General features: G+C 35.7%; 2 protein-coding genes across 2 annotated transcripts; both read left to right on the top strand.

Moving 5' to 3' along the window:
* Nucleotides 1–6205: 6205 nt before the first annotated feature.
* LOC117329702 lies at nt 6206–8750 on the top strand. Its single transcript, XM_033887780.1, has one exon. It carries the CDS (start codon nt 6507–6509, stop codon nt 7680–7682), a length of 1176 nt encoding a protein of 391 aa, XP_033743671.1. The 5' UTR covers nt 6206–6506; the 3' UTR covers nt 7683–8750.
* Nucleotides 8751–13158: 4408 nt separating this feature from the next.
* Nucleotides 13159–14202, top strand: LOC117330176. The gene has a single exon (XM_033888398.1). It carries the CDS (start codon nt 13159–13161, stop codon nt 14200–14202), a length of 1044 nt encoding a protein of 347 aa, XP_033744289.1.
* The last annotated feature ends 5205 nt before the right edge of the window (nt 14203–19407 follow it).

Raw genomic sequence — 19407 nt, 5'->3', positions numbered from 1 at the left:
GGTATTTCATATTGACAATACCAACACCAGTTTAGCAGAAACCGCGGAGGTTAGACATTTAAATTTTCACACAGGATTAAGACAATTTAATACTTTAAAATGCCGTCTTTGACGTCACCGTGGTTCCAGCAGAGGGTCGGCCCTCCCGCCCCTCCTATGATGGTACAAGAGCGCTCCCCAAGTACCATGACGGAGGCGGAACAGGACGAGCTTACGCGTCGTGTTGGGCGCCCCACCACATCTTCAAGAGCCAAGGTATCCCAGACATGGAAACTGGAGAATACTTTCATGGAAAACGGTCGACATGCTTGGTCCAGGATGGAACTGTTTGAGGATTGTAAGAAGTGTATGTGGACGGAAGGTGGTACCCGGAAGCCCTCCTGTAAGATTCGCCCACTTCAAAAAAGCTTCTCAAAAACGGAAACATAGGCCACATCCGGTCAACATTCAGCTCGTGTTCTGTATGAATTGCTCAACGGCGATTTCGCAGTCGTTGTGAGGCCACCTGCTTACCCAAGACAGCTTGGCCTATAACGAAGTCACATATCAGTATTATATTGTGTCATTCCTGTAATGTGCCGTGTGTGTGTGTGTATTCTTTTGTCCGAAAACGTTTCCATGGTAATCGTGTATGCTGAGAGCCATCTTCTAATTGAACATGTGACATATCTCTTTGCAATTTATTCTCAAGGAAACTTTCTGGTTCCGGAAATGTTAACAGATTAGGATCCATTTATCCGGATTACATTGAACTGGACACCGCTTGAAGACGAATCCAGTGCTTACATTTTTTCGGAAATTCGACATATGATAACATTTTACAGATTTTTTGTTTGCTTTACAATTCATTAAAACACACAGATGAATGGGACATTTTCAGAGTTTTCGAGGAGAGGCAGTGAGTTCAATTAAGATAAAGATAATCTTCGATAAAATATTGTTTGTAAATTGAATTCGGCATTTGTATGAAAATGGAAAATTAACTAATCCCTTCAATAGCTAATAGGGATTATATTTATTGGTGCAAACTGTATAGATTGGTTTATAATAGCAAGACTTTGAATCTAGACATTAAGTGTTCAATAAACTTTCAGTTTTTATTGCTCTGTACAGTATATTTAATCTTGAACACTTAAGTTTGTATGTGTTGCCATCTGAAAAGAAATTCGATCGATTGAATTTTTAACGGCGACGATCTTGATAACCTCTATTGCCCTTAAGTATTATATCTATTAAGATAATTCAAATATAGAATATGAACTCTGTGTTTGGTGAAGTTTAAATGTAATATATATTATGTCTATATAGATTTTGCTATCATGTGCGCAAATAATCGGATCAGGTATTTGATTAGTGATATAGTGTTGCCTATCGATCTGTGTTGAATTATCTTAAATCGGTAATTGTGGCGTGTATCGGCCCCCGCCATGGGTTGTGTGTCGTCGGGCGTCGTTTGTATGCGGGACGACACAGTATATTAATTACTACGTTGTTAGAATGCAAGGCATGAACTACCTGTAATTAATAATGCACACATCCGTCGAGGCGGCCAGGTAGAATATCGCTATATACCCCTGTTTGTTATATATTATAAAACTGGTGTGTTGTAAGATTGGTTTATATGTGTATATTTGTATGTATATTTCCAGTTTGGCACATTAAATTCTAGTCATTGAAACATTGTGTCCGTGGGTCCTTTAGAATGTATACGTTACATGTACTGATTAATTTATAGAAGACCGCTTGTGTGTATGTCTTTGGTCTGGTGCAGAGGTCTGGGGATACTCAGACTTCACAAGATATCTAACTGTCGTTATATCTCTAGTCTGGTGGTAACACCGAACTGCAACACAATATCGCCGACATCTGTCTGTCGTTATATCCGGGGACTGGCAGTAGGGTCGAGTGACACTCGGACTTAACTAGACCCCAACTGTCCTTATGTCTTTAGATGATAGTAGGATCTCAGGGCGTTCGGACTACACCAGACATTTGTAGAAACTGTCATCACGTCATTTGACTGGTAGTAGGGTCGGAAGATACTCGGGATACGTACATGTAAGGTCGTGTATTTGGGCTGGTATTAGGGTAACTGGGGTCTGGGGAAACTCAGACGGCATATATAAATGCCACTAGTCTGGTGGTTATAAAGTTGGGGTATATTCGAATTGTATAATATGCATGCGTATATATCTCGTCACGTCTCTCGACTGGTAGTAGGGTCGGGGGATACTCGGATAGCATAACCCATCTGTCATGTCTCTTGGTTGGTAGTAGGGCCGGGAGATACTCGGACTACGTCGAAATGTTGTCATGTTTCTGGTCTAGCGGCAACGGGGTCGATGGATACTTGGATTGCACTATATGCATCTAACAGTTGTCACGTCTCCTGTCTAACTGATGGACCTAAAGCTATGAATGAAATTTGAAACTTGAAACTGCAAACGGTTCCCATGATAAATTAAACTATATAAGAATTATAAGATGAAATTAAACTATTTTTTTTCTGCTCTAATTGCAGGCATACAATATATAAGTTCAGTGGTCGAGAAGGAGATTGAAAGGTACATACATGTATATATATATATATATATGTAGCATGACCAAAGACAAAGTAAGCTGACAAATATGGCGTAGTGTACATATATAATTTTTCGGGGGAAATGTCTCCGGATATACATATCTACCACCTCCCAAGCTTTCCTCTGTTACTATGATATCGTGCTGTTTTCTGTAGGTTCGGGAGAAGAATTGAAGAATTCAAAAACTGATTTTCTCTACATATTACAACACTAGTTAAGACCCCCATCTCTATTTACATTTACAGTCTAATACTAGCTCAGATAAAAAAAAAAACTTGGTCTTGCAGACACCCATCCATGACATATCGATGTATGAAATGTACCAATGGTTAGCTTCACCTTACTGATTTCTGTAATATCTACAATGTCCCATTAGGTAAAATGTCTTTCCAAGGACACAACCGCGATATCACAGACCGACTCGTTTCTCAGCTTCTCGAGAAACAAACCGACACGAACCACCCCCCTCGGATCTTCACCCGAGGTTACGTGGTATGCGCTCTTTTGTCTCTTTCTCTTAAAAATAAATATTTTATTATCACAAACATAGCGCCTCAAGGGTTGGGGCCCCCGAGGTTCCTCACAGTGCAAACAAGAACTATCGCTGAGCTATCGTGGCCCCCGATATAGGGTTTGTGAATACAATACAAATAGTTGTTTGGGTGTAGTTTGTTTTAATACAAAGTCAATTCCGTTGCAGCCGATTCATCATTTTAATTGTCATGTATTAAGAAACAACGACGTCGATCGCTAAAGACACTATTAAAAGTTACTTGAATTATGTTCTTTGTTTTGATCTAAATCAAGCCAATATTCAAATTTCTAAAATGTAGTTTTCATTCAAAACTCTTAAGTTTGCAGTTTAATATCAGAAACAGTAGTAGTCATTTCATCCGGAAATTCCATAAGTACATTTCATATCCGAAAAAGGACACGATTGTTTTTTTCAGAGTTTGGAACACTTTACCTATAGGGGTCAAAGTTCAGTTAGAATAAAGTACATTGGTTGTCCTATGATATGCATATTTACCATGTCTTGACATTAAACAATACAGCATGATTATTCCATACTAGGACAGACACCATGAGTATATCATGCCCAGTCAAGTGTATACAACTGTTCAATAATTCTGAAATTATACACGAATTATATGCCTTTATTTGGAACGATGACAATTTCTTGTACTCGAATGCGTCTACCAACATATACTAGTATACCAAACGGTTCCCTGTTTAAGACGTCTGTAAGCCAACTTGGCTAAAACGCCATCAAGATAAATAAAAAATGACTGACATGTATTGTCCAAAAGCCAATGATGTACGTAACGTTTCACACTGATAATATCGCAAGTCATTCCTACTTGACAATAGTTGGGTATATAACGTTATGTTTAGATGAATTTATGTGGACCGTCAGTTTATCAATAGTTATATTAAGAATAATATAGAGCGTTCTGGCAATGTTATATGTTTTGGTTCGGAATGGCGTCTTAATCAGGTAAGTTGTTTTTTCAGGCTCTTAAATTGATACCTCCCCCCCTCCCCCCACGGTGGCCGAGTGGTTAAGGTGTCCCGACACTTTAACACTAGCCCTCCACCTCTGGGTTGCGAGTTCGAAACCTACGTGGGGCAGTTGCCAGGTACTGACCGTAGGCCGGTGGTTTTTCTCCGGGTACTCCGGCTTTCCTCCACCTCCAAAACCTGGCACGTCCTTAAATGACCCTGGCTGTTAATAGGATGTTAAACAAAAACAAACCAAACAAACCAAACCAAACCCTCCCCCCAACAAAAAAAAAAAAAAAAAAACACACAAAAACTAAAAACCAAAATACAAAAACAAAACAAACAAATTGAAAAATAAAAAAAATTGAATAAATAAATAAATAATAAATAAATACACCACATTACAATTTCTATTTCTGAATACTAAACACAGATCTACAAATTTCCCCCGTTGCATCTTGCACAATGTTTTAGAACTACTATTAACGAGTAAGAATTTGTCTATCAGCATTCGACAGAAAAAGAAGCGAAATATTTGGGTAATGGTTATCTATGAATACAGTGAGTAGCAATACCACCCTTCAACCCACACTTAAACGCCCATTTATCAGAGGAGGAGAGTGAGGCCAAAAATCCATGTTTAGAATCTATAGTTATCATGACCCTAACGGGCGACATTCTATTTATCTGTCATCCAAATTGTATTCATATCGACTGTATACTACCATTTGGTAACAGTTCAATGCTTAAATAACAGTAAAATCCACAAAATTTCACACTTCGTTATTTACTGGCTCGACTTGTAATGTTTTTGTTGCTTCTTTAAAAAACCACTATCTCATCCACTTAGTTTAAATCAAGATTGCAGATAAAAGCAAATGGATAGGACAAACGTTATACAACTCACTTACGTCCTTTCCATAACAAGGGTGTATATACAAAATCTGTCGCGCAACATATTACTTAAACTAATTTTGTATTTTAAATAACACGAGAATAAAAATAAAAAGGAGCAAATAGAGATAAGGAATACCAACAAAAACAGAATATGGAGTTTCACTTGCTATGTGTATTGTATTTCAACTTAAAGGGGCATTCCGTCTCCGAAGGTATAGAGCTGAAAAAAATAATTATTTATTTTATTTTTTTAAACTCTTTGGATTCGACACCAGGGTCGTAATTTAGGTCAAAGTTTACAACTTAAGCAGTTAGGGAAATAACCAAATTTCATACATTTTCATTTTTTCACAATTTTATTGTTTCCGAAGCCAGGTGGGGCTTTAAATGTCACCGGGTTCTATAAAAGTTTATTACAATGTCATTATTAGACCGCGTAACTAATGTAAACAAGTCTTCTGGTTGGTGACTCATTTCAGATCTCTTGGCACATAATTATAGACTTTTTGTCACAGCTCTTAACGACAATTAAAAAAACATATGACTGAATAAAGTTGAATTAATATAAACTTATTTCCTGTTTTCCAATACTACTGATAGACAATTGTTTTTTTATTTAGTGTGTCGGTGTATTTGTTTATGACTGAATAAAGTTGAATTAATATCAACTGATATCTTGTTTCCTAATACTACTGATAGATAATTGTATTGTGATTTATTGTGTCGGTGTATTTGAATAAATATATTGTTTAAGCTAAAGTTGGATATGTTCCTAGTTGTACAAAGTGCATGGATGGATTCATCTTCGCTAGCCAATGCTACTGTTAAGACCAAGAAACCTCGGCTAGCGAAGATGGCGGATGGGTTGTGTAAAATAAACTTTGACACGGTATGTTGTTTGGTTTCTGGATATTTGCTTCTGGGTTGTTATTTTAACCTAAAATGTTTTCCTCAGGTAGAATATGGGCTTATTCGGCGTAAGAACATATCTCGCTAGTGAGGCATTTCCTTATCAACTGCTTCATTGTCCATTTAAACGGTTAACATGCCTTACCGATATCAATCAGCAATTGAAAATCTTTCCTAATGATAGTTAAACGAATGGCTGCTAGCTATATTACACTCAAGGACACATGGACGTCTTACCATTAGCTACATTCCTAAACATATGTCATTGTTCGTACATTATAAGTAAACCCAGGGCAGGACATCCGGTAAACATTTAAAACTTTTATTAAAAATGCGACAGAAAGTACAACAAACCAAAACTTGACAATTATTTTTCTTTCTTCGAGGGACAAAACAACAGTTCAGACAATTTACAAATGTATTTTAGTTTACTTTGATGTTTATGTTTGATTACTTTGAACAATATACCGTGACAGATCACTATGGCGTGCCGAAGATCCCCACTAGCTACATGTAACATTCACACGTCTATGAAAGCCCGATACTTATTCCAACAGGCTGACATGTGTACGGTTGTTCTTACTTCAGGACAAGCTGGGACACAACCTCGCCACAATGACGTATTTGATGAATTATTTCATTCTTTGTGTCGGTATTAATATTGTTATATCGAGTGATATTTGTATACAAAACGAAAACTGCTTCCTGCCAAATTGCTTTTGTAGTACGTTTCATCACTTTTTGGAGCGGAAGGATATTCCACAAATGGTGTACTTCGGTTTTGACGATGCCGTGCATGGTCAGGTGTCTCACCATTACGACTACTTGTTCTTGAACAACCTAACAAATCCAAACGGGTGTCCAGTTAGCATCACTTTATTTGTTTCGCACACGTACACCGACTACGAAATCGTGAAAAAATACTACGACGCTGGATTTGAAATTGCAGTTCATAGTGTTTCTCATCAGAATGTAGACACGGGCAGCAAAGTTCGACAGGAAGCGAACGATCAGAGAAACAATATTGTCAACAACATGGGAATTCCAGAAGAGGAAGTCGTTGGTTGGCGAAGTCCTTTTCTGGTTACGGCGGGGGATCGACAGATATACGCTCTTGAGGACCTTGGCTTTGAGTACGATATTTCTCTTATCTACAGAAGATCGGGCATGAGCGGTGATGATGCTTGGCCTTTCACACTGGACTATGGATGGCCCTTACCATGTGACAAGGACTGCCCAACGGAAAGTCACAAAGGCTTCTGGCAGATACCCATTAACGCCATGATTGACTTCAAACACAAGTTTCCTTGTGCTTTCATTGACCACTGTTACAACACTCCATGGAATGAAAATGACACATACAGCTACATCATGGACAATTTCTATAGTCGTTACAACGGAAATAGATCACCATACGGATTCCACATTCATGCAGTTTGGTTCAATTATGACTTCAACAGGAGAGCCATGGAGAGGGCTATAGCTGATATGATGAAACATGATGATGTTTATATTGTTAATATAAAGCAGATGTTGGAATGGATGAAATATCCCACGAAATTGTCAGATATTAAACTATTCGAACCTTGGGCATGCCGGCCTATACTAGCAACAGTTAAGACTGTGGTGATTGTATTTATAAACATTTTTGTTGTAGCATTTGTAGCGTTTATTACAATATATGTTTACCGTAATAGAAGTAAACTATTATCTATCATGACCACCACTGTAGATTATTATTCTCTTTATTTCCTCCAAAATGAAGATTTCATAAACAGAATACATACATAAGTGTATATACAAATACATTTGAATGACATGCATGTAGGAATAATTAAATGTGCATAGTTTTTTTACAAGTGGAATTAATAATGGACTTGCGCATAATTGTCGATTAGTGGTACTATGTACATAATCTACGATAATATGTCTCTATAAACAGACATTACATTTAAGGTGCATTCGCATGTCACTTTCTAGACATATATATTTCACATACTCATATATTAAATTACTATGATTAATAGATTACACTTTAAATCATACGTGCAAACCGTAAATAATGATGTATATTCATTCAAAAACAGAGGAAAAAAAATTACTTTAAATGTAGTGACGTCAGTCACGCTACCGGTAATACGTTTTTGACATTTTTTTCTACAGCAACTACTGTTATTCTTCTGAATTCATCAACATCTACTTTACTCAATTCGAAATTAATTGGTCCACCAATTAGGATATGTACAAGTTCTTTATCCGAGAGGGAATGTAGATAGACACTCAACAATAAACCCGTGTCACTAATACATGCGATGGAACACCATAGTTGATTTCTCAGATTATCGATGTAACTACAGTCTATTATGATATGGGTTAAAACATCTCTATACATATTGCCGCATTTGTGACATAGCGCTGACAATTCATTTGTAAAGTTGGAAACGACAATTTTCATAACATAATGTATGGAGTTTCTGCAGCAAGGATATTTCATTGCAAGTTTCCATAACACATGCGGCTCTAATTTATTATGAATAAGCCTAAATCTACTGAATTCATTATCGCTCATCATTCTCTCTTTCCACTCTTTTTCTTCTTTTGACAACACTGACGCTTTCACGAGTTTCTTCCATTGCGGTTTTGAGGGAAATGTACTTGTTTGAATAAATAATTTGATTACATAATTCAATTTATATTTATTAATTACTCTCATAATATCATCCACAATTCCACCTTTGCTTTCGTTTCCACTTAACATAGATTTTTAAAGCCTTCTTAAAAATATACAATATGTCAAAGTACTCTTCTCTAAATGGCATAATCTTCCAAAAAACAAGATGTCTACATAACCTTCTATGGTTGTCCATCCAATCAACCCCAAACACATATCGGTACGGGTCCTGTTATTAAATTCCTGAATTGCTTTGAGAATAAACCTATGTGCCCTCTCTAACATCAAAACTTCATTCCTAGATAAAATCCATAGTTCGCAACCATATAGTGCTGACGTATACACAGTTTGTTTGATTAATTTACCAGCAGTCACGGGGTTTAGTGCACTGGGGTGTGCACCACTCCTAATTAGACACATTGTACCACTTTTTAATTTATTACATGCGCGTTTGGTGCGTTCGTATGAATGTAATTTACAATTTAACATTATACCTACATGGACAATATTTTCAACTTCTTGTATACTTTCATCGTATAGATAAAAATGTGACTTCATATTCTTGTGTTTACTAGAACACATAATTTTACTTTTGACTGAGGAAAACAAAAATCTCCATTTTTTACTATAATCTTCACACATCTTAAGCATACATTTCAGATCATTACGTTTATTACTAATAAGACATATATCGTCCGCTTGAGTAGGGACGTTTACTCTTATATCAATTACCATTGACCCTTTACCGCTCTGCTCAATATCTTACAACAATTGATTGATAAATACTAGATACATTTTCGCTGATAACGCACTACCTTGTAAGATACCGCTTTCCATCGGTACATATCTGGACTGTAAACCATTAAACAAAATTCTACTTTTGATACCGGTATATATACCTTTCAATATTTTCCATACTTTGGATTTTAAACCAACTTCATGTAACTTAAAAAGCAGGCCAGCATGCCATACTGTGTCGAAAGCCTTATTGCTATCTAAAAAACTAACATATACATTTTCACCATTCTCCGTGTTGTACCTCACACATTCTTGCAAGTTAAAAGATGTACACTGACTACATAAGCCTTTCTGGTAGGCCGATTGATGCTTACTAATAACCGAATCGGAATCTAGAACTGAACTTATTCGTTCTGATAACAACATCTCAAATACTTTAAAAATAACCGGTAACAATGTTATCCCTCTGTAACTGTTGGGATCGTCCTTTGGTTTATTATTTCCTTTGTATAACGTTATAATGGTCCCCCGTTTCCAGTCCGTCGGTATATATTCATACTCTATAACTAGATTGTATAACTTTGCTAGGTTTCACTACCGTTTAAGAGATGTTCGTATATAATGCCGTCACAACCACCTGCTTTCCCAGTCTTTAGAGATTTACATACTTTTTTCACCTCGTCGTTTGTTATTGGATTATGTAAGAGAACATCGCGCTCCTCATGTATATTAGTCTCAATATCTTTGATACTATCCATAATGTGATTGTAGAAATATTCATCAAATTTACCGCATCGACTATCTTTAAAAAGATTTTCAAAATGAGAAGCCCATACTTCCAATATATCGCTTGGCTCACGAAAAGTTTTACCATGATGTTTTATTTCTGTTTGTGTGTATCGTGATCTGGATTTTTTGCTTTTAAATAATTGCCATAAAAGCCTATTGTCTATTTCTCCTGATCTATCTATTTCTTCAAATTGTTCAGACATATACTGGTTAAATGCCTTCCGCAACCGCCTTCTAAAATTAGCTTTAGCATCTTTATACTCCTTGTAACTTAATACAGTAGGTTCTCTAGGTTTATTTTCTTTCAACCACTGCTTTCTCTTTACGAGCATATTTGCATGAACGTCTCTTAACTCATTACTCCAATAGGGTTTGAGATACTTTTATACTTAACTTTTGGAAGTGTGAGCTCGGAGGCTTTAAATATACACATTGTAATGTTCTCCTGAAAAGTATCAATTTGAGCATTATTTATAATTTCAGGCAGAATCAATTGTGTTAACAGATCTTTTAAAGTCTTTTTATAATTTTCAACATTCCCGTTCGATACCGATTTCTTCCAGTTGAATTTCATAGGTTTACCGCCTTCTGCATACACAGAGTCAATGGCAGGGATACCGACCGTACAAATAATAGGTAGATGTTCCGAAACATTTAATTCACTGTCGTCTAGAACTTCACATTTATCAACGAGGTCGTAGTCACGTGACTCTACCAATATGTGATCAATCACAGTATTGAAGCCAGTTTGTGGCCAAAACGTACACGTCGGACCATTACATATGTTTTGTACATTAATCGATAACAAGCGCGCTCTCTCCAAAAAGTTTTGAAAATACATTGTACGCTCGTCTTCCTTGAAATTATTTTTCGGACCTCTCACTTTTACATTCATGTCACCAAGAAAAAATACTCTACCTTTGTCCGAGTACGTAAAATACAAGCTTTCCAAAACTTCAACATATTCATAAAAAACATCATTTGATCTCGAAGCACGTCTCCGTGCTGGTATGATCTCATGAATGTCTTCGGTATATTCACCCTCCGTCGCCCTCAACAAAACAAAGCAATCCTTTGCTAACTTAAGCTGTAGCGATGCAGCTCCTGTGGATCTGGCTTCAAGCCTTTTCCTAAGGTACCCTTCCTTTACTGGGAAATCATCACGTTCTGTGGAGGATTTGAATAGGCAGTGTCGGAGTTGCTCCAGATCTGCAACACTGTCGTGAGTCAAAGAACGTATTTTATCAATTAGTAATTCTTTTGGCAGGTCCTTGCATTTGTCGAGCTCAGTTATGTATACCTGGATAGCTGAGGACAGCTCACCGCCCAGGTCTGGAGTGAACGTGTCGCTAGTAATGGGGTCCCTCGAAAGGGAATTTAATGGGGTCCCACTATCTGACATATAGTTGAAATATTGCCCATTCTGCCAAACATCACTATGTCGAACCGGTGTTAGTGTGGTATATTGGGACGCCCGGTCGCTGTCATCATCCATTGTGAAATCGCGCATAAGGAATACCAACAAAAACAGAATATGGAGTTTCACTTGCTATGTGTATTGTATTTCAACTTAAAGGAGCATTCCGTCTCCGAAGGTATGGAGCTGAAAAAAATAATTATTTATTTAATTTTTTTTAAATCTTTGGATTCGACACCAGGGTCGTAATTTAGGTCAAAGTTTACAACTTAAGCAGTTAGGGAAATAACCAAATTTGATACATTTTCATTTTTTCACAATTTTATTGTTTCCGAAGCCAGGTGGGGCTTTAAATGTCACCAGGTTCTATAAAAGTTTATTACAATGTCATTATTAGACCGCGTAACTAATGTAAACAAGTCTTCTGGTTGGTGACTCATTTCAGATCTCTTGGCACATAATTATAGACTTTTTGTCACAGCTCTTAACGACAATTAAAAAACATATGACTGAATAAAGTTGAATTAATATAAACGTATATCTTGTTTTCCAAAACTACTGATAGATAATTGTTTTTTTTTATTTAGTGTGTCGGTGTATTTGTTTATGACTGAATAAAGTTGAATCAATATAAACTTATATCTTGTTTTCCAATACTACTGATAGATATTTGTATTGTGATTTAGTGTGTCGGTGTATTTGAATAAAGATATTGTTTAAGCTAAAGTTGGATATGCTCTTAGTTGTACAAAGTGCATAGATGGATTCATCTTCGCTAGCCAATGCTTCTGTTAAGACCAAGACACCTCGGCTAGAGAAGATGGCGGATGGGTTGTGTGAAATAAACTCTGACACGGTATGTTGTTTGGTTTCTGGATATTTTACTTCTGGGTTGTTATTTTAACCTAAAAAGTTTTCCTCTGGTAGAATATGGACTTATTCGGCGTAAGAACATATCTCGCTAGTGAGGCATTTCCTTATCAACTGCTTCATTGTCCATTTAAACGGTTAACGTGGCTTACCGATATCAATCAGCAATTGAAAATCATTCCTAATGATATTTAAACGAATGGCTGCTAGCTATATTACACTCAAGGACACATGGACGTCTTACCATTAGCTACATTCCTATACGTATGTCATTGTTCGTACATTATAAGTAAACCCAGGGCTGGACATCCGGAAAACATTTCAAACCTTTATTCAAAATGCGTCAGAAAGTACAACAAACTTGAAAAAATGTTTTCTTTGAGGGACAAAACAATAGTTCAGACAATTTACAAATGTATGTTAGTTTACTTTGATAAGAATCGATTTTTGAACAATATACCGTGACAGATCACTCTGGCGTGCCGAAGATTCCCACTAGCTACATGTATGATAGCCGTAAGCAAGTTGTTGTTTCATTCACACGTCTATGACAGCCCGATACTTATTCCAACAGGCTGACATGTGTAAGGTTGTTCTTACTTCAGGACAAGCTGGGACACAACCTCGCCACAATGACGTATTTGATGAATTATTTCATTCTTTGTGTCGGTATTAATATTGTTATATCGAGTGATATTTGTATACAAAACGTGAACTGCTTCCTGCCAAATTGCTTTTGTAGTACGTTTCATCACCTTTTGGAGCGGAAGGATATTCCACAAATGGTGTACTTCGGTTTTGACGATGCCGTACATGGTGAAGTATCTCGCCATTACGACTACTTGTTCCTGAACAACCTAACAAATCCAAACGGGTGTCCAGTTAGCATCACTTTATTCGTTTCGCACACATACACCGACTACGAAATCTTGAAAAAATACTACGACATTGGATTTGAAATTGCAGTTCATAGTGTTTCTCATCAGAATGTAGACACGGGCAGCAAAGTTCGACAGGAAGCGAACGATCAGAGAAACAATATTATCAACAACATGGGAATTCCAGAAGAGGAAGTCGTTGGTTGGCGAAGTCCTTTTCTCGTTACGGCGGGGGATCCACAGATATACGCTCTTGAGGACCTTGGATTTGAGTACGATATTTCTCTTATCTACAGAAGATCGGGCATGAACGGTGATGATGCTTGGCCTTTCACACTGGACTATGGATGGCCCTTACCATGTGACAAGGACTGCCCAACGGAAAGTCACAAAGGCTTCTGGCAGATACCCATTAACGCCATGATTGACTTCAAACACAAGTTTCCTTGTGCTTTCATTGACCACTGTTACAACACTCCATGGAATGAAAATGACACATACAGCTACATCATGGACAATTTCTATAGTCGTTACAACGGAAATAGATCACCATACGGATTCCACATTCATGCAGTTTGGTTCAATTATGACTTCAACAGGAGAGCCATGGAGAGGGCTATAGCTGATATGATGAAACATGATGATGTTTATATTGTTAATATAAAGCAGATGTTGGAATGGATGAAATATCCCACGAAATTGTCAGATATTAAACTATTCGAACCTTGGGCATGCCGGCCTATACTAGCAACAGTTAAGACTGTGGTGATTGTATTTATAAACATTTTTGTTGTAGCATTTGTAGCGTTTATTACAATATATGTTTACCGTAATAGAAGTAAACTATTATCTACCATGACCAACAATGTAGATTATATTAAGCTTACTGACATCGAACGACGGGAACTTATTAACGAGTCCGAAGATGAAATACATCCAGAGGTGTAGACCTTTAATAAGTTTTAATCAATTGATAATTTATTATTTACTTTAGTTTACATCTTAGACTTAATTTGATTTGTCAAATTATCAATTTATCTGATGATTAATCCTATCAAAAGATGTAAAACTTTAATATTTGTTTATCAATTAATATAATGATTCATTATCAAATGTAGTTTACATCTTCGGCTAAATTTAATTAAAAACACATTTATTAACGAATCTGACGACGAATCACACCAGGAGTTATCAAATTTTAATTCATTATTAACTTTAGACTAGATTTAGTAAATTTTGGTCGCCATCTTGGAATTCATATTTAATGTAGTCTATGATAGATATACAGAATTGTATTTTGATATAAACTGTGCAGTCTGAATCAAGGAATATCTCTTTACAATATATTTACATTGACACTATATATGAACATGCAACACGTAATATAATTATAATCGAAGTGTTCATTGTAAATGTGTTTTTAGTAATTTGTAAAAAGATCTTCGTGTTGCATTTTTCCATATTTCATTACATTTGTTGTTTTATTACCGTTTTTTACGAGTTTTATGCTGTTTTAAGTCATAAATCTTATTATTTCGCGATATTGACATATTCATATCCTGATATAACATATTATAAAATGCTCAGATTTTAGAGGAGCAATCATGTTGGCAGGTTAAGGGGAGGTAATCATAAAACGGTTGAGTATAAAATGATTGCAATCATTTGTACCTACATATAATCCGTGTACTTTCATCCTTTATCGGTGACATGATACCATGCACGGATTTTATCTATTTACTGTTAACATGTTACATGACCTTTCCTATATAACACGCATTTTTTTTCTTTAATATTGATAATATTATCAAAGTGTGCGCTTTATATTGTGCAGTATTTATTTTCATTTGTTGATAACTTTTATTGATTTTCAATAAAACAAAGACATCCGTATTTATCGTTGGGCAATTGTTTCCATTGTAGATCAAACAAAACATTGTAGATGCATATTATTGCTCACACTGACAATTTTAAGAAATAAACATAATCTTACACTGTCTGTTTGATATGTAATTGCTATAATTATTCTTCTTAGTACACATATATTTACACATGTATCATACATCAGAAAGACCTGTGCTCTTAAAGGGGAATTCCTTCGTTTGAATAAAGTTATGGTCGTCAAAAACATCTCACTGGAAAATATGTATATTTTTATGTATCACGGGTGTGCGAAGCACAATCACACTCGTGACATTTGTTCTTCGCCAAAAAAACAAAACAAAACAAAAACAAAAAACAACGGGCGACCCGACTTGTCAGATCAACACATATTGGTGTCTTTGCTTTGATAAATAATAATACATTTGTGTACCAATATACAATACACTATAAATCATGGATTGAATTCAACATTACAAACATATAGGGATGAGAGGTCATGCATTTCCCAGTTTCATAGAGGAGTACTTGGTTAAATCACGTTTAACAATGCGATGAATTGTACAAGTAGTTTTGAGCTAGTGAAAGCTACATTTTGTAAGATCTTTTCTTCAATGTACTCTACTATACAAAGCTTCTACACTTGTAATATCGACAAAAATACATTAAATATGATATTTCACACTGTTAACAAGAAAACTCATCAAAAAAAGTTTCAATTTACCATATCAATTAATCACGTCTCATAATCCGTTTATTATCAGCTTATTGTTTTAATTCGTACATTTAAGGCGCCGCTGCAAACAATAAAGTATTCGTTGAAAACACAAATAACCTATCACAGACAATATGGTATTCACTACAATATTGATATCACACCACAGACAATATGGATTTACAAAAATATTGATGTCACACCACAGACAATATGGTATTCACTAAAATATTGATGTCACACCACAGACAATATGGATTTACAAAAACATTGATATCACACCACAGACAATATGGTATTCACTAAAATATTGATATCACACCACAGACAATATGGTATTCACTACAATATTGATGTCACACCACAGACAATATGGATTCACAAAAACATTGAAATCACACCACAGACAATATGGTATTCACTAAAACATTGATATCACACCACAGACAATATGGATTCACAAAAATATTGATATCACACCACAGACAATATGGATTCACAAAAATATTGATATCACACCAGACAATATGGATTCACAAAAACATTGATATCACACCAGAGACAATATGGATTCACAAAAACATTGATATCACACCAAAGACAATATGGATTCACAAAAACCTTGATATCACACCACAGACAATATGGTATTCACTACAATATTGATATCACACCACAGACAATATGGATTCACAAAAACATTGATATCACACCACAGACAATATGGATTCACAAAAACATTGATATCACACCACAGACAATATGGTATTCACTAAAACATTAATATCACACCACAGACAATATGGTATTCACAAAAACATTGATATCACACCACAGACAATATGGATTCACAAAAACATTGATATCACACCACAGACAATATGGTATTCACTAAAACATTGATATCATATCACAGACAATATGGTATTCACTAAAACATTGATATCACACCACAGACAATATGGATTTACAAAAACATTGATATCACACCACAGACAATATGGATTTACAAAAACATTGATATCACACCACAGACAATATGGTATTCACTAAAACATTGATATCACCCCACAGACAATATGGATTTACAAAAACATTGATATCACACCACAGACAATATGGATTCACAAAAACATTGATATCACACCACAGACAATATGGATTCACTAAAATATTGATATCACACCACAGACAATATGGTATTCACTAAAACATTGATATCACACCGCAGACAATATGGTATTCACTAAAACATTGATATCACACCACAGACAATATGGATTCATTCACTAAAATATTGATGTCACACCACAGACAATATGGTATTCACTACAATATTGATATCACACCACAGACAATATGGATTCACAAAAACATTGATATCACACCACAGACAATATGGTATTCACTAAAACATTGATATCACACCACAGACAATATGGATTCACAAAAATATTGATATCACACCAGACAATATGGATTCACAAAAACATTGATATCACACCACAGACAATATGGATTCACAAAAACATTGATATCACACCACAGACAATATGGATTCACAAAAACATTGATATCACACCACAGACAATATGATATTCACTACAATATTGATATCACACCACAGACAATATGGATTCACAAAATCCTTGATATCACACCACAGACAATATGATATTCACTACAATATTGATATCACACCACAGACAATATGGGATTCACAAAAACATTGATATCACACCACAGACAATATGGATTCACAAAAACATTGATATCACACCACAGACAATATGGTATTCACTAAAACATTGATATCACACCACAGACAATATGGTATTCACTACAATATTGATGTCACACCACAGACAATATGGTATTCACAAAAACATTGATATCACACCACAGACAATATGGTATTCACTACAATATTGATATCACACCACAGACAATATGGATTCACTACTATATTGATATCACACCACAGGCAATATGGTATTCACTAAAATATTGATATCACACCACAGACAATATGGTATTCACAAAAACATTGATGTCACACCACAGACAATATGGTATTCACAAAAACATTGATATCACACCACAGACAATATGGTATTCACAAAAACATTGATATCACACCACAGACAATATGGTATTCACTAAAATATTGATATCACACCACAGACAATATGGTATTCACTAAAATATTGATATCACACCACAGACAATATGGTATTCACAAAAACATTGATGTCACACCACAGACAATATGGTATTCACAAAAACATTGATATCACACCACAGGCAATATGGTATTCACTAAAATATTGATATCACACCACAGACAATATGGTATTCACTAAAATATTGATATCACACCACAGACAATATGGTATTCACAAAAACATTGATGTCACACCACAGACAATATGGTATTCACTAAAATATTGATATCACACCAGAGACAATATGGTATTCACTAAAACATTGATATCACACCACAGACAATATGGTATTCACTAAAATATTGATATCACTGTGACCACAGACAATATGGATTCACAAAAACATTGATATCACACCACAGACAATATGGTATTCACTAAAATATTGATATCACACCACAGATAATATGGTATTCACTAAACTATTGATATCACACCACAGACAATATGGTATTCACAAAAACATTGATATCACACCACAGACAATATGGTATTCACAAAAACATTGATGTCACACCACAGACAATATGGTATTCACTAAAATATTGATATCACACCACAGACAATATGGTATTCACAAAAACATTGATATCATACCACAGACAATATGGATTCACAAAAACATTGACATCATACCACAGACAATATGGTATTCACTAAAATATTGATATCGCATCAAAGGGAAAATATACAGTTAGGGCGAAAGAATTGTACCGGCGACTAAATGTTGGATATTACCTTTTGCATTCTGACACTGCCTCACTTTTGGACTTATAACATATGTTGGGCTTTCTCGATCCCCTGTGAAGAAGACTCCAGTGAACCAAACCCAGGTGGCTACAATAAACACCAAGAGATACATATAATGAACAAGAGATCTAAATATAATTTGGTGAAGTACTTGGTCAAAATTACTCCACGAATAAATGGCAACTTAATTGGCTTGCCATTCAAAAAAGTAGAAGTCGACCTTTCTTTCCACGGTTTGTTGAATTGTCTTATAATGAAATGTAAACAATTGGCATGACTTTCTTCCAGTCCATTGAGTAGGCATCAGGATATGCCGTTCTGGTCATTCCTGGTGCAACCCTCTCACTCACTGATGGGTGCCAACACAGGGGCTTGGCACGATTTTCCAAATGATGGTCCATATATATATATATATATACATACATGTATATGGGTCATCATTTGGAAAATCGTGCCAATTAAGCCCCTGTGATGGGTGCCAATCAGAAACGTATATCATGATATATACGTCTCTGGTGCCAATCAGTGAGCTTCAACTACTATTTTGAAGGCGTTGGCCACGGACTCATGACGGACTAGGGG

Source organism: Pecten maximus, chromosome 6 (assembly GCF_902652985.1).
Source record: "Pecten maximus chromosome 6, xPecMax1.1, whole genome shotgun sequence".
NCBI classification, from domain to species: Eukaryota; Metazoa; Mollusca; class Bivalvia; order Pectinida; family Pectinidae; genus Pecten; species Pecten maximus.
The sequence above is the reverse complement of the archived record's forward strand: the minus strand, read 5'-3'. Positions and strand labels throughout refer to the sequence as shown.